The sequence below is a fragment of the Saccopteryx bilineata genome, chromosome 6 (assembly GCF_036850765.1).
Source record: "Saccopteryx bilineata isolate mSacBil1 chromosome 6, mSacBil1_pri_phased_curated, whole genome shotgun sequence".
Taxonomy (NCBI): Eukaryota; Metazoa; Chordata; class Mammalia; order Chiroptera; family Emballonuridae; genus Saccopteryx; species Saccopteryx bilineata.
This window is the reverse complement of record NC_089495.1, coordinates 157,658,967-157,674,807: the sequence shown is the minus strand read 5'-3', so window position 1 is coordinate 157,674,807 and position 15,841 is coordinate 157,658,967. Positions and strand designations below refer to the sequence as shown.

Sequence of the window (15,841 nt, the reverse complement as noted above, 5' to 3'; positions counted from 1 at the left end):
TTATAAATCACCATTACTGTGGAACCAGTAGGCAGTTAGAAAATTTTACTAGTAACAGAGATACAAAAGTGGGTGGTAGGTATAAAAAGGTTGACTACCCCTGGCTTAGACTTTCTCAAAGTCATTGGCAGGACATTCGTGGACCAAGACTAGAAGACAGAGCAGAGTACAGACAGTTTGAGAGTAGAAGAAGGGGTTTGACATATTCATTTCAGAAGGGGTGGGCATTCCATGAAAATTTGCTTTTGCATACTTTGATATTGCAAAAACATAAATTTTTTGAACATTCTTCTGCATCATCTTTTAAATATGTTAATTCACTAGGTTTAGTTATCAATGTGGTATCTCAAATGTATCTATTCCTGTTTGTTGCCTTAGACCTTTTCAGTGATCTTGATAAGGATTCTGGCCAGGGTGTGGTGAGTTATGATATTTCTGTGCCAACTCTGAATGAAGTCTTCATGAAAGTGGAAGGGATACCAACTATTGAACAAGGTAAATGCATTTGTATAATTCATATAAAATCAATTTCCAAATAGTCATATATCAACTTAGTATTTATACTATCTTATACCTGATTCACACTAAAGAATGAGAGTCACTCCAAATTTGACTCTGCTGTTTGGGAAGGGCTGTCATTGTTTCCTAACATCATTACTAGGACTGAACACAGATCCTTCTTAGAATTTACCACATTTCTCTTAAGGCACTACTTCATTCCTCTTTGGGCAGTTTTCTTCTATCCTGAGATGCCCAGGGCTTCTTGGATACATTGAGGATGTGAAAGTCTTTCCACCAGGGTTCTGAAGTCTGAGCAGATATTTTGTATAAAAATTGCTCTTAGCTTTTTCATATATAAAATTCCACTAAAGTCTGAATGAAGGATAAAGCTTAGGATCATCTCTTATGCATTTTAATAGTGATAATAGTAAGAGCTATCATTTATAGAGGATTTATGCCAGGCACTTTGATCAATGTCTGGCTGTATTGGATTGCTTTTCTACAATAATTATTCCAACAACTGCCATTGGCACTATTTTACACATGAGAAAATCAGATTCAAGAGCAGTTAAGTGATTTGCCCCAAAATACATAACTTGTAAAGCATATATTTGGAAATCAGGTACAGGTCTTGTGGTTTTAAAGGTCATACCTAGTCTTTCACCTAGACTTCTGAATTATTGATAATGTAATAGTAGACACTTAGGGATCAATGACTGGCTAATTCTATGGAGAAGATTTCTTAAGTCCCTCAGAATACTGTTATATATAGGACTTTCCATGCCTTTTTAAAGCCTGGGCATAATGAGATCACCTTTTACTGCATTGTTCCTTTGGTATGAATTCAGAATGTTTTATCACTGAGTTTGCTGAATGGATGTGATCATAAATTGCTGCTTATATTGTTTGTTTTGTAACCATAAACATCCTAAAACAATTTTTTTCTAAAAAGAGAAAACTTTGATGACCCAATGTGTGTGTGTGTGTGTGTGTGTGTGTGTTTATTTTGCACAAGCAGAAATGAGAAGAGACTCCGAAAGCCTAGATGAAACGGACCTGGCTTGCTCTTCTGTCCCTGAAATTCAGAGGACTGTGAGTGACTTGCAACTCTGGAGAATGCAGGTCTGCGCAATAGCAAGGCTCCACTTCTTAAGGTTAAAACACAGAAAGAAAGAGCTTTTGACCCTGTGAGTATCAGAGAACTGTGGTTTGGTTGAATAGTGAGTTTCAAGAATGGGTTAAACCAGAGTAAAATTTAAAACTAGAACATAATACTCAGCATTCCTGCCAGAAGATGGGTAAATGCAGCATTTGATTTTACTGTCAATGAGAATACCTGTACGTTATCACTTGATTAGCCTTATATATAGGTCTGTTTAGTTTTTATAGTTTCATTGCCTGGTGTTTATATAGCAATGTCCTTTTGTACTGTGAGGCATTCTGAGGCATGAGTTTCAGAATTTTAGTACTTATCATTATGGCTGGCATAGAATATAGTTGATATTCTACAAATATTTGTGAAATGTCTGACTCAATAGATAAAACTACTGTAGATTCATGTGGTAATTTTTCTTTATGGGTAGACTGTTCATATTTGGTATTGCACTGCTCCCTTTGACTGTGGAACTGATATTTGATGCTGTATTAGTGCAAAGGAGTGACTGGGAACTTAAACCTGAATTGTATTTCCTCTCTCCTGGACAACTTCCCCAAGACCCTCTTACCAGCCTGTTGATCATCAATAACACAGGTGAACAGAAAACCAAACTTTTCATCCATAAATAAGTTATTTTTAGGTAGAGGGGGGAGCAAATCGTAAATGAAGAAAATGTGTGTTTAGACTTTAGAAATAGAAAATAATTTCTGAGGAATTGTGCATACTAGCTCTAGTTTAGAGGTGATGGGAATGGGAGACAAGACAGAATGATGCTGGGTCACTGCTTAACCAGCTAGGGCAGAGTTGCTTATCTGCCTGATGACCCTAAGGTATTATGTGAGAGAGAAACTTCTGCACTGATTGTCCCAGTCAACTTTTTATTTTATTTTATTAACTTTAACTCAGTGACATTGATCAATAAGAGTGCATAAGTTTCAGGTAAACATTTCTATAGCATTTGAACTGTTGATTATGTTGTATACCCATCACCCAAAGTCAAATCATTTTCTATAACCTTATATTTGTTCTTTTTTATATCCCTCCTGTACCCCCCCCTTCTTCATTCACTCAAGTCCCTTTCCCCCTTCTCTATGGTCCCCTCTCCCTGGTAACTACTTCACTCTTATCTATGTCCATGAGTCTCAGTTTTATATCTCACCTATGTGTGAAATCATACAGTTCTTAGCTTTTTCTGATTTACTTATTTCACTTAGTATAATGTTATCAAGATCCAACCATGTTGTCATAAATTATACTAGGTCATCATTTCTCATGGCTGAGTAGTATTCCACTGTATATATGTACTACTTCTTTTTTATCCACTCATCTATCGAGGGACACTTTGGTTGTTTCCATGTCTTGGCCACTGTGAATAATGCTGTGATGAACATGGGGGTGCATGTGTCTTTACATACCCATGGTTTCAAGTTTTTGAGGTAGATACCCATTTGACAGATTGCTGGGTCATATGGTAGTTCTATTTTTAATTTTTTGAGGAACCACCATACTTACTTCTATAATGGTTATACTACTTTACATTCCCACCAGCAGTGGATGAGGGTTCCTTTTTACCCACAGACTCTCGAACACTTGTTATTACCTGTCTTGTTGATAATAGCTAATCTAACAGGTGTGAGGTGGTATCTCTTTGTAGTTTTGATTTGCATTTCTCTAATAGCTAGTGAAGATGAGCATTTTTTCATAGACCTGTTGGCCATTTGTATGTCCTCTTGGGAAAAGTGTCTGTTCAGGTCCTTTCCTCATTATTTAATTGGATAGTTTGCTGTTTGTTGCTGAGCTTTGTGAGTTCTTTATGTATTTTGGATATTAGCCCTTTATCGGAGCTGTTGTTTGCAAATATCATCTCTCATTCAGTTGGCTGCCTATTTGTTTTGTTGTCAGTTTCTTTTGCTGTGTGGAAGCTTTTTAGTTTGATGTAGTCCCATTCATTTATTTTTGCCTTTACTTCTCTTGCCTTAGGGGTGAAATTCATAAATTGTTCTCTATGGGCAAAGTCCATAAGCTTAGTATTTCCCCATGTATAAGATGCACCTCTTTTTGAAAAAATTTGGGGTCTAAAATCTGGGTGTGTCTTATATAGTGGTTGTAGATTTTTTAAAATGCCTTTCCCGTTTTTTCACACTTGTTTTTGTGCTAATTGTGGAAGACAGTAATTTATCATCAGACACAGATGAAGACAAGCTAATGGGTGGGAGTTTTGACAGTGATGAGGAGTTGTGTGAATTTTATGATGAATAAAACTTGAGTTCAGTAACTTCATGTAATACACTTTTCTTTTCAAACTTTGGCCTTCAAAATCAAGGTGCATCTTATACTTGGGAGTGTCTTATACATGGGGAAATATGGTATGTTTTCTTCTGTGTAATTTATAGTTTCAGGTCTTATATTTAGGTCTTTTATCCATTTTGAATTAATTTTTGTGCAGGGGTTGAAGTTTCATTCTTTTGTATGTGGTTTTCAAATTTTCCCAGCACCATTTATTAAGGAGGCTTTCTTTTCTCATTGTTTGTTTTTGGCTCCTTTGTTGAAGATGATTTGTCCATATATATGTGGTTTTATTTCTAAGGTCTTGATTCTGTTCCACTATTCTGAATGTCTGTTTTTCTGCCAATACCAAGCTGTTTTGGTTATCATAGCTCTGTAGTATAATTTGAAGTCAGGTAATGTGATACCTCTGGCTTCATTCTTTTTCCTCAGGATTTCTTTGGCTATTTGGGGTTTTTTATGGTTCCATACAAACCTGGTAATTTTTTGTTCCATTTCTTTAAAAAATGACATTGGGATTCTTTTGGTGATTGGATTAAACTTGTATATTGTTTTGGGTAATATGGCCATTTTAACTATGTTGATTCTTCCAATCTATGAACATGGAATATTTTTCCATTACATTGTGTCTTTTTCAATTTCTTTCAATGTTTTGTATTTTTCTGTGTATAGGTACTTCCTATCCTTTGTTAAGTTTATTCCCTGGTACTTTATTTTTTTTGTTGTAATTGTAAAAGGAATTTTTTTTTGGAGTCATTTTCTAAAGTTTTATTGTTGACATATAGAAAAGTGGTAGACTTTTGTATATTGATTTTGTATTCTGTGACTTTACTGTATTGGTTTATTGTTTCTAATAGTATTTTTGGTGGAGTCTTTGGGATTTTCTATATACAGGATCATGTCATATGCAAAAAGTGATACTTTTACTTCTGCTTTCCTGATATGGATGTCTTTTATTTCTTTCTCTTGTTTGATCGCTCTGGCTTAAACTTCCAGAACTATGTTGAATAAGAGTGGAGAGAATGAGCAGCCTTGTCACATTCCTGTTTTAGAGAAAAAGCTTTCATTTTTTCCACCATTTAGTTTGGTATTAGCTGATGGTTTGTCATATATGGTATTTATTATGTTGAGGTACTTTCCTTCTATTCCAATTTTATTGAGTACTTTAAACATAAAGGATGTTGCATCTTATTGAATGCCTTTTCTGCATCTATTGATAGGATCATATGGTTTTTGTTCTTTGTTTTATTGATATGGTGTATTAAATTGATCAATTTCTGTATGCCGAACCATCCTTGTGCTCCTGGAATGAATCCCACTTGATCGTGATGTATTCTTTTTTTTAATGTGTTGTTGTATTCAATTTGCTAGTATTTTGTTTAGAATTTTTGTATCTGTATTTATTAGAGATATTGTTCTGTGGTTTTATTTTTTTGAATTATCCTTGCCAGATTTTGGTATGAGGGTTATGTTATCACAAAATGTGTTGGGGAGTATTGCTTCTTCTTCTAGTTTTTGGAAGACTTTGAGAAGGATAGGACCCAAATCTTTGAATGTTTGGTAAAATTCACTAATGTAACCATCTGGTCCTAGAGTTTTGTTTTTGGGGAGGCTTTGATAGTTGTTTCTATTTCCTCCCTGCTTATCAGTTTATTTAGGTTTTCCACTTCTTTGTGGCTCAGTCTAGGAAGTTTGTATAATTCTAGGCATTTATCCATTTCCTCTAGGTTGTTGAATCTGGTGGCATATAATCTTTATAATGTTCTACTATGATCTTTTGTATATCTATGATGTCTGTGGTAATTTCTCCTCTTTCACTTTGGATTTTGTTACTATGAGTCTTTCCTTTTTTTCCTTAGTGAGTCTAGCCTGTGGTTTGTTGGTTTTATTGATCTTTTCAAAGAACCAGTTCTTCATTATATTAATTTTTTCTATAGCATTTTTGTTTTCTATTTTATTTAGTTCTGCTCTAATTTTTACTATTTTCTTTCTTCTGCTGACTTTCGGTTGTCTTTGTTCTCTTTCTAGTTCCTTAAGGTATGATTTTAGATTGTTTACTTAGAATCTCTCCTGTTCCTTGATATAAACCTGTAATGATATAAACTTCCCTTTTATTACTGTTTTCACTGCATCCCAGATATTTTGATATGTTGTGTTATTTTCATTTGTCTGTTTTGCCTTTTGATCTTCACTTCTATTTATTTTTGACCCAGTCATGTTTTAGAAGTACATTGTTTAATTTTCACATTTTTGTGGGTTTCTTGACTTCCTTTTTACAGTTGAATTCTTATTTCAAAGACTTATGATCAGAAAATATGTTTGGTATAATTGAAATCTTCCTGTATTTGTTGTTGTTAGTTTCATGGCCAACACATGGTCTATCCTTGAGAATGTTCCATGCACACTGCAAAAGAATGTGTAATCTTATGTTTTGGCACGAAATGTCCTATAAATATCTATTATGTCCTTTTGGTTCAGAGTGTTGTTTAAGGCTGATATCTTTTTTTAAAAATTTTCTGTGGATGATCTATCTAAAGCCATCAATGGTATATTAAAACCTCCAAGTATGATTGTATTTTTGTCTGCCTCTATTTTTAGATCAGTTAGTAGATGTCTTATATATTTTGGTGCTGCCTGGTTTGGTGCATATATATTAAGAAGTGTTATGTCTTCCTGATATAATGTCCTCTTTATCATTATGAAATGCCCATCTTTGTCTCTGGTTATCTTTGTTATCTTGAAGTTGGCATGGTCAAATATGAATATGGCTACACCTGCTTTTCTTTTTTTTTTTTTTAATAAATTTTTATTAATGGTAATGGGATGACATTAATAAATCAGGGTACATATATTCAAAGAAAACATGTCTAGGTTATTTTGTCATCAAATTATGTTGCAAACCCCTCGCCCAAAGTCAGATTGTCCTCCGTCACCCTCTATCTAGTTCTCTGTGCCCCTCCCCCTCCCCCTAACTCTCTCCTCCCTCCCTCCCATGTCCTCCCTCCCCCCCCACCCTTGGTAACCACCACACTCTTGTCCATGTCTCTTAGTCTCATTTTTATGTTCCACCAATGTATGGAATCATGTAGTTCTTGTTTTTTTCTGATTTACTTATTTCACTCCTTATAATGTTATCAAGATCCCACCATTTTGCTGTAAATGATCTGATGTCATCATTTCTTATGGCTGAGTAGTATTCCATAGTGTATATGTGCCACATCTTCTTTATCCAGTCTTCTATTGAAGGGCTTTTTGGTTGTTTCCATGTCTTGGCCACTGTGAACAGTGCTGCAATGAACATGGGGCTACATGTGTCTTCACGTATCAATGTTTCTGAGGTTTTGGGGTATATACCCAGTAGAGGGATTGCTGGGTCATAAGGTAGTTCTATTTGCAGTTTTTTGAGGAACCACCATACTTTCCTCCATAATGGTTGTACTACTTTACAGTCCCACCAACAGTGAATGAGGGTTCCTTTTTCTCCACAGCCTCTCCAACATTTGCTATTACCCGTCTTGTTGATAATAGCTAATGTAACAGGAGTGAGGTGGTATCTCATTGTAGTTTTGATTTGCATTTCTCTAATAACTAATGAAGCTGAGCATCTTTTCATATATCTGTTGGCCATTTGTATCTCTTCCTGGGAGAAGTGTCTGTTCATGTCCTCTTCCCATTTTTTTATTGGATTGTTTGTTTGTTTGTTGTTGAGTTTTATGAGTTCTTTGTAAATTTTGGATATTAGGCCCTTATCTGAGCTGTCGTTTGAAAATATCAGTTCCCATATAGTTGGCTGTCTGTTTATTTTGATATCAGTTTCTCTTGCTGAGCAAAAACTTTTAATTCTGATGTAGTCCCATTCATTTATCTTTGCCTTCACTTCTCTTGCCATTGGAGTCAAGTTCATAAAATGTTCTTTAAAACCCAGGTCCATGATTTTAGTACCTATGTCTTCTTCTATGTACTTTATTGTTTCAGGTCTTATATTGAGGTCTTTGATCCATTTTGAATTAATTTTAGTACACGGGGACAGGCTGTAGTCGAGTTTCATTCTTTTGCATGTGGCTTTCCAGTTTTCCCAACACCATTTGTTGAAGAGGCTTTCTTTTCTCCATTGTGTGTTGTTGGCCCCTTTATCAAAGATTATTTGACCATATATATGTGGTTTTATTTCTGGGCTTTCTATTCTGTTCCATTGGTCTGAGTGTCTATTTTTCTGCCAATACCATGCTGTTTTGATTATCGTGGCCCTATAATATAGTTTAAAGTCAGGTATTGTAATGCCCCCAGCTTCATTCTTTTTCCTTAGGATTGTTTTGGCTATTCGGGGTTTTTTATAGTTCCATATAAATCTGATGATTTTTTGTTCCATTTCTTTAAAAAATCTCATAGGGATTTTGATGGGAATTGCATTAAATTTGTATATTGCTTTGGGTAATATTGCCCATTGACTATGATGTTGGCTGTGGGTTTGTCATAGATGGCCTTTATCCTGTTGAGGTATGTTCCCTGTATTCCCACTTTGCTGAGAGTTTTGATCATAAATAGGTGCTAGATTTTATCAATGCTTTTTTTTCTTGCATCTATTGATATTATCATGTGATATTTCTCCTTCCTTTTGTTTATATGATGAATCACATTGATTGATTTGCGAATATTGTACCAGCCTTGCCTCCCCAGAATAAATTCCACTTGATCATGGTGTATAATTTTTTTCATGTATTGCTGAATCTGGTTTGCTAATATTTTGTTGAGGATTTTGCATCTAAATTCATCAGGGATATTGGCCTATAGTTTTCTTTCTTTGTACTGTCTTTGCCTGGTTTTGGAATCGGAATTATGCTCTCCTCATAAAAGAAGCTTGGAAGTTTTCCCTCTTCTTGAATTTTTAAAAATGACTTGAGAATGATAGGAGTTAGTTCTTCTTTGAGTATTTGGTAGAATTCATCTGTGATGCCATCTGGCCCAGGGCTTTTGTTTTTTGGGAGTTTTTTGATAACTGTTTCAATCTCATTTGTTGTTATCGGTCTGTTTAAGTTTTCTGATTCTTCCAGATTGATTTTTGAAAGATTATGTGTTTCAAGGAATTTGTCCACTAGGTTATTTAATTATTTGGCATACAGTTCCTCATAGTATTTTCTTACAATCCTTTTTATTTCTGCTGTGTCAGTTGTTACTTCTGCATTCTCATTTCTAATTTTATTTATTGTTTTTTTGGTGAGTTATTTTAAAAGTTCATCATTTTTGTTTACCTTTTCAAAGAACCAGCCCTTGGTTTCATTTATCTTCTGTATATATATTTTTAGCCACTATGTCATTTATTTCTGTTCTGATCTTTATTATTTTCTTCCTTCTACTTCCTCTGAGTGTTCCTTGCTGTTCTTTTTCTAGTTCTTTTAGGTACAAGATTAATTTGTTTATTTGAGCTTTTTCTAGCTTCTAATGGTATGCCTGTAATGCTATGAACTTGCCTCTCAGGACTGCTTTTGCTGTGTCCCATAAATTTTGAATTGTTGTATGTTCATTTTCATTTGTACCAAGGAAACTTTTTATTTCTTTCTTTGTCTCATTGTTAACCCATTCATTATTTAATAATGTGCTATTTAGTTTTCAAGTGTTTGAGTGTTTTTTAGTTTTTCTATTTTTGTTGATTTCTAGTTTCATGCCATTGTGATCAGAGAAGTTGCTTGATATGATTTCAATCTTCCTAAATTTACTGAGACTTGTTTTGTACCCTAACATGTGTTCTATCCTAGAGAATGTACCATGAGCACTTGAAAAGAATGTATATTTTGCTGTTTTAGCGTGAAAGGTTTTGAAGATATCTATTAAATTCAGTTGATGTAGTGTGTCCTTTAAGTTTGCTGTTTCTTTGTTAATTTTCTTTCTTGTGGATCTATCCAGTGATGTCAGTGGAGTACTGGAATCCCCTACTAGTATAGTATTGCTGTTGATCTTACCCTTTATGTCCATCGAAATCTGCTTTATATATTTATATACTCCTATATTAGGTGCATAGATATATATAATGGTTATATCTTCCTGTTGGATTGCTCCCTTTATCATTATGTATTGACCTTCTTTATCCCTTACTTTAGCCTTTGTTTTAAAGTCTATTTTGTCAGATATAAGTATTGCTACCCCAACTTTTTTTTCATTTTCATTTGCATGAAATATTTTTGCCATCACTTTACTTTCAATCTATGTACATCTTTTGTTTTGAATTAGGTCTCCTGTAGACAGCATATGTATGGGTCCTGTATTCTTATCCATGCAACTACCCTGTCTTTTGATTGAAGCATTTAATCCATTTCCATTTAAGTTTATTATTGATATGTAGTTGTTTATTGCCATTTTATTTTTTAAATTGACATTTCTCTTTTACTAGATTTTTTTCCCCCTTTTGTTCTGTTTACAACAGGCTCCTTAACATTTTTTGCAGCTTTGGTTTGGTTGTAATGGATTCCTTGAATTTTTGTTTTTTTTGTCTGGGAAGCTACTTATTTCTCTTTCAGTTTTAAATGATAGTCTTGCTGGATAAAGAAGTCTTGGTTGTAGGTTCTTGTTCTGCATTACTTTTAATATTTCTTGCCATTCCCTTCTGACCTCAAGTGTTTCTATTGAAACGTTGGATGCCATCCTATGGAATCTCCTTTGTAGGTGATTGACTGTTTTTCTCTTGCAGCTTTTAGTATTTTTGATTTATCTCTTAGCTTTGGTATTTTGATTATGATGTGTCTTGGTGTAGGTCTCTTTGGGTTCCTCTTTAATGGGCTTCTCGAATTTGTGTGACTTTTTCCTGCATCAATATAGGGAAGTTTTCAGCTATGATTTCTATAGTCAGGTTCTCTATCCCTTGTTCTTTCTCTTTTCCCTCAAGAACTCCTTAATATTATGCAGATGTTGTTTCTCTTTATGTTGTCACAGAGCTCTCTTAGAGTTTCCTCAGACTTTTTGATCCTCTTTTCTTTTTGTTGTTCTGCTCTAGTGCTCTCTCTTTTCTTGTTCTTTAAATCATTAATTCGATCCTCTGCTTCATTCAGCCTCCTTTTAATTCCTTCTAGTGTTGTCTTTATTTCTGATATTGTATTTGTCATTTCTGTCTGATTCTTTTTTATGATTTCTGTGTCCTTTTGATGCTTGCAATTTCTTTATTTAGGTGCTTATTAAATCCATCCATTGTAGCTTTGAGATCCTTAAACATCCTAACAATCATTATTTTAAACTCTGCACCCGGTAATTTGATTAGTTCCATCTCATTCAATTCTTTTTTTGGAGATTTTTCTTGTTGAGTCATATAGTTTACATTTCTCTATCTTTCCATTTTTTCTGTGTGTGGTTTGCAAGCTTGTTAGAGTTGTCAGTCTGAGGTTGGATTATGGAATGTGGCTTCTCCTCCAGTCCTTTAGTTCTCAGCCTCTACTCGTTGCTTGGATTTTAATTCTCCTTAACTAGTAGAGCTGCTTAAAAGTCTTAATTTCCTTGCTGTTTGTTTGCTGATCACAGCAGGGAGCTTTTATGATTGCTAATCTCAGCAGGGAGCTTCTATGTTTAGGAGAGGGGAAGTGGGCATATCTTTTTTTTTCTTTTGGCCCTAATTGAAACTGTATTTAGGAATATAGTGAGTATGACTTCTGAGAATCTGAAAGTGTGGACTGGTCTGCCCAGTGTCTCTAGGGTGTGGGGTGCATTCTCAGTATGAGGGGGGATGTGTAGCTCAGGTATCCCTGGAAACCTGAGTCACTGCCCCTCCTCTTGACTTCCTGATTTCTGAACAACCATTCATCCTGATTGGAGTTGGAGAGCTTTTTGGAGGTGGGTCAACTAGTTCTGCCCTAGACTTGTGCTGGGTGGAGGGAGCCATTCCTCCCCCAGCTATGGCTGCCTCAGCACTGGAGAATGAGTTAGCTCAGCTCAGATCAGCTCAGGTTTTCTTCTCCCCATCACTGTTTGTGTCCCCATGTCTCACTCTCCCCACTCTCCTCATGCAAGACCAGTTCTCTCAGTCCTCCACACCCCCATAGCCCCAGGCAAGTGGCTGTGATTGATATTTTCTCTGCTGGCCCTTTAAGGCTTTACTTTCTTTCACCAGCTGCTTTCTGCAGATGGAACTATTGCTCCTCTTTCCACTCAATGCTGTCCAGCTGCCTCCTCTAGTCCCTGGGTTTCTAGGCTGGGTCTCCAGTCCTGAGACTGAGGACCCCTCCCTCTCAGGGTTTTTCTGCTTGCAATGAGAGCCCTTTTGGACCCTCAGCCTCAGCTTCCCCTACTCCTGGGAGCAGGGGAGCACCCTCTACACCCCCACACTCCCTACCAGGATTGGTGTGGTTTCTTCTGTGCTCCTTAGTTTTTGAGTGCTGTTCTTTTAGTCCAAAGTTGGTTTTTCATGATGATTGTTCTTAAATTAATTTGTAATCCAGTTTGGTTGTGGAAGGTGGCAGTCTGTGCATCTGCCTACACCGCTGCCAGTTTGGAATCTGTCATTAATTTTTGAAAATTATATTATGATGTGCCTTGGAGTAAGTCTGTTTGGGTTGTGGTAACTTGGCATTCTATTTGCTTCTTGGATTTGATGCTCTAACTCTTTCCATGGGCTTGGGAAATTCTCATCAATTATTTGTTTGAATATGCTCTCCATTTCCTTCTTCCTGTTCTTCTGATATACCCATTATTTTTATAATTCTCTTCCTGATGGAGTTAGATAATTGTTGTAGAGCTCTCTCTGTTTTTTAAAATTCACGTCTTTCTCCTCTTCTCTCTATAGCATCTCTAGTTGCCTATCTTCAATGTCACTGATTCTTTATCTGACTTGTTCTATTAACTAAACTTATCACCTCAGTCTTCAGTTCATATACTGAGTTTTTCATCTCTGTTTTTATTATTATTATTTTTTGTATTTTTCTGAAGTTGGAAATGGGGAGGCAGTCAGACAGACTCCCGCATGCACCCGACCAGGATCTACCCGGCACACCCACCAGGGGGTAATGCTCTGCCCATCCGGGGCATCGCTCTGCTGCAACCAGAGCCATTCTAGCACCTGAGGCAGAGGCCAAAGAGCCATCCTCAGCGCCCGGGCCAATTTTGCTCCAATGGAGCCTTGGCTGCAGGAGGGGAAGAGAAAGACAGAGAGGAAAGAGGGGGGGGGTGGAGAAGCAGATGGGCACTTCTCCTGTGTGCCCTGGCTGGGAATCAAACCCAGGACTCTTGCATGCCAGGCCAACGCTCTACCACTGAGCCAACTGGCCAGGGCCTTCATCTCTGTTTATAAAGTTTCAATCTCTTTGGTGAGGTATTCATTTTGTTCATTAATTTGTTTTCTGAGCTCATTAAGTTGCTTATCGGTGTCTTCTCACATCTCACTGAGTATTTTCAGAACTTCAATTATAAATTCTCTATCATTTAACTCCAAGGTTTTCATGTGATTAAGATTTTAAATTTTCTTTCTGAACTATGTCTCTTTTGTGTAACCATGGTATTCAATTTTTTCTTTCTGATGACATTTGAGAGTGATATTTTTAAGAACCCTAACAAAAAGACAACTAGAAAAAAATTTAAAAATACAATGAAAAATATAATAATTTTAACCCTTTGAGTAGTGAGGTTTCTTTTCATGCTCACTGACCCCCAGGAGTGAGGTTTTTTTTTCCAAAAATTAAATTAGTTTTAGTTAGTTTTATTAACTTAACATCATGTTTGTTTGATAACCGGTTTATGGAAACAAGAAGAACATACATACATTTGCCTTTTCTTAATGTTGCTTTACATGTGTATGATCATACTGTGGATTGTCAGGTGGCACAAGGATGTACATGAATGTTTGTACTACTCAAAGGGTTAAAACTATGACAAAAAAGAAAAACCACATAAAAAAGATCAAAAGCAAAAAAAAAATCAAAAACAAAACACCCACAAAAAGTAATAATAAAATTTTTTTTTTCTTTTTTTTTTTTTTTGCATTTTTCTGAAGCTGGAAACAGGGAGAGACAGTCAGACAGACTCCCGCATGCGCCCGACCGGGATCCACCCGGCATGCCCACCAGGGGTGACGCTCTGCCCACCAGGGGGCGATGCTCTGCCCATCCTGGGCATCGCCATGTTGCGACCAGAGCCACTCTAGCGCCTGGGGCAGAGGCCACAGAGCCATCCCCAGCGCCCGGGCCATCTTTGCTCCAATGGAGCCTTGGCTGCAGGAGGGGAAGAGAGAGACAGAGAGGAAGGCGCGGTGGAGGGGTGGAGAAGCAAATGGGCGCTTCTCCCATGTGCCCTGGCCGGGAATCAAACCCGCGTCCTCCGCACGCTAGGCCGACGCTCTACCGCTGAGCCAACCGGCCAGGGCATAAAATTTAAAAATTAAAAAAATGATAAAGTAAAAAGAAATAAAGGAAAAAAGGGGGTGAAAAGGAAAAATAAATTTTAGCCTTGAGAGGTCTCTTTCAGTAGGGGTTGCTGTATTACAACTTTCAGCTCTGTGATGTTCCTGGGCTGAGATGTTGCTGTTGCAATGATGTAGGTGGGGCCACAGTCACGTTGGTGGATGTGGTGTGTTGTGAGGGCTTTATGGCTTTGGCTTTACCACTTTGGCTTTCCTGCTTTTTGACTCTAACAATGGCATTCTCAGGCTTCTGGGTGCTCCTTCCCACGTCTCAACAAACCTGGGGACTGGATGTGGAGCACCTCTGTTCTTCAGTGGAGAGAGTGGCTCTGGAGAGCTAGCTGTGGGCTTTGTCTCTGCCACTCTTGGTACCTCAAGGTGAGGGAGGCAGGATCTGCGAGACTGGGGGCCACACTAAAGCTTTCTTTGTCTCTTCTGAGTGCAGGCTGCAGGCAGACCATGGGAACACTGTCTGTGACCCTACACTCTGGCTGCTTTGGTTTATCTCCCCCATGCTTCTCTCTATCTCACTCTTCTTGGCAGAAGAAGTCCCAGTCACTCTGAGTTTCCCTCTTCGTATCTATCAGACAAAATCCAGAGGGCCTGGGATTCTCTCTTTCCTATAGTCCAGCAGAGAAAAAAACAACAACCCAGTCACTCTGGGTTTGTCTCCTCTCCTCTCTAAAGCCCACCTCAATTGCATTTTATCTTCTGCCCCCCCCCTTATCACCCCATCCCACCTTTAGTCAATTCAGTGCATGGATCTTTCAGGCATGCCTGTGAGTCCACCTGGGGTTCCTTTTCTGTAGTATGGTTGTTCAATTTGTTGAAATTTCAAGGGGAGGGATCAGGAGTATCTCTCACGCCACCATTACACTAACATTATCATCGACCTAGTCAACTTTGAGATCTCTTTGTTACAGCAGCCTAACCTCCACTTAAATATTATACAGTGATTCACATGTTGAGATCCAGTAGGATCTAGGAAGATTCCTTAAGACAATTCCTTAAAGTACCTGTGCTCCTGTTTTCCTAAGTGAGTTTGTCTAATTGCTTATCCCTACTAATTATTTAACTCTGAAGAAGAAGATTTTTTTTATGTTTTTACCAACAATGTTAACGAAATCTGTTCAGAATGGGAGTCCTCTCCTGAAGAGGTCCCCTGCCTGCTCCAATTTCCATATACGTTTGTGACTCAGGATTATAGATGTCTCCTCTTTAAAGAAAAGTGGTCTTTTCATTTTTGTTTCTCATTCTTGTTGTTTTCCATTTGGGTTTTACAAAGTAAATTTTATTTTATTTATTGTACTACCTTAAAACTGAAAGGCTTGCTAATTGCATATTTGAACTCCAAGCTTTAGAATTGTTTCCTTACCTTTCAGCCTATTGTTGTGTCATGTATGCATTTTCCTCCCAGTTGCTCTGAGAACCATGTACTGTGTTATGTTATGTATGTTTTCTTCTCTGTACTCAGTTGTTAGGTATTTTGTCATTTAAATTTGGAGCTTCTATGCCATCTTGTTTCTTTT

General features: G+C 37.1%; 1 protein-coding gene across 1 annotated transcript in view; it reads left to right on the top strand.

The window, feature by feature from the left end:
• LOC136307783 (ATP-binding cassette sub-family A member 6-like) overlaps window positions 1–15,841 on the top strand; it is an 89,653-nt gene that overhangs the window by 34,541 nt on the left and 39,271 nt on the right. Inside the window, exons 18-20 of the mRNA XM_066234620.1 lie at window positions 379–495; window positions 1,520–1,688; window positions 2,085–2,251. Coding sequence (XP_066090717.1) covers window positions 379–495; window positions 1,520–1,688; window positions 2,085–2,251 — 453 coding nt within the window. The remainder of the gene's footprint in view (window positions 1–378; window positions 496–1,519; window positions 1,689–2,084; window positions 2,252–15,841) is intronic.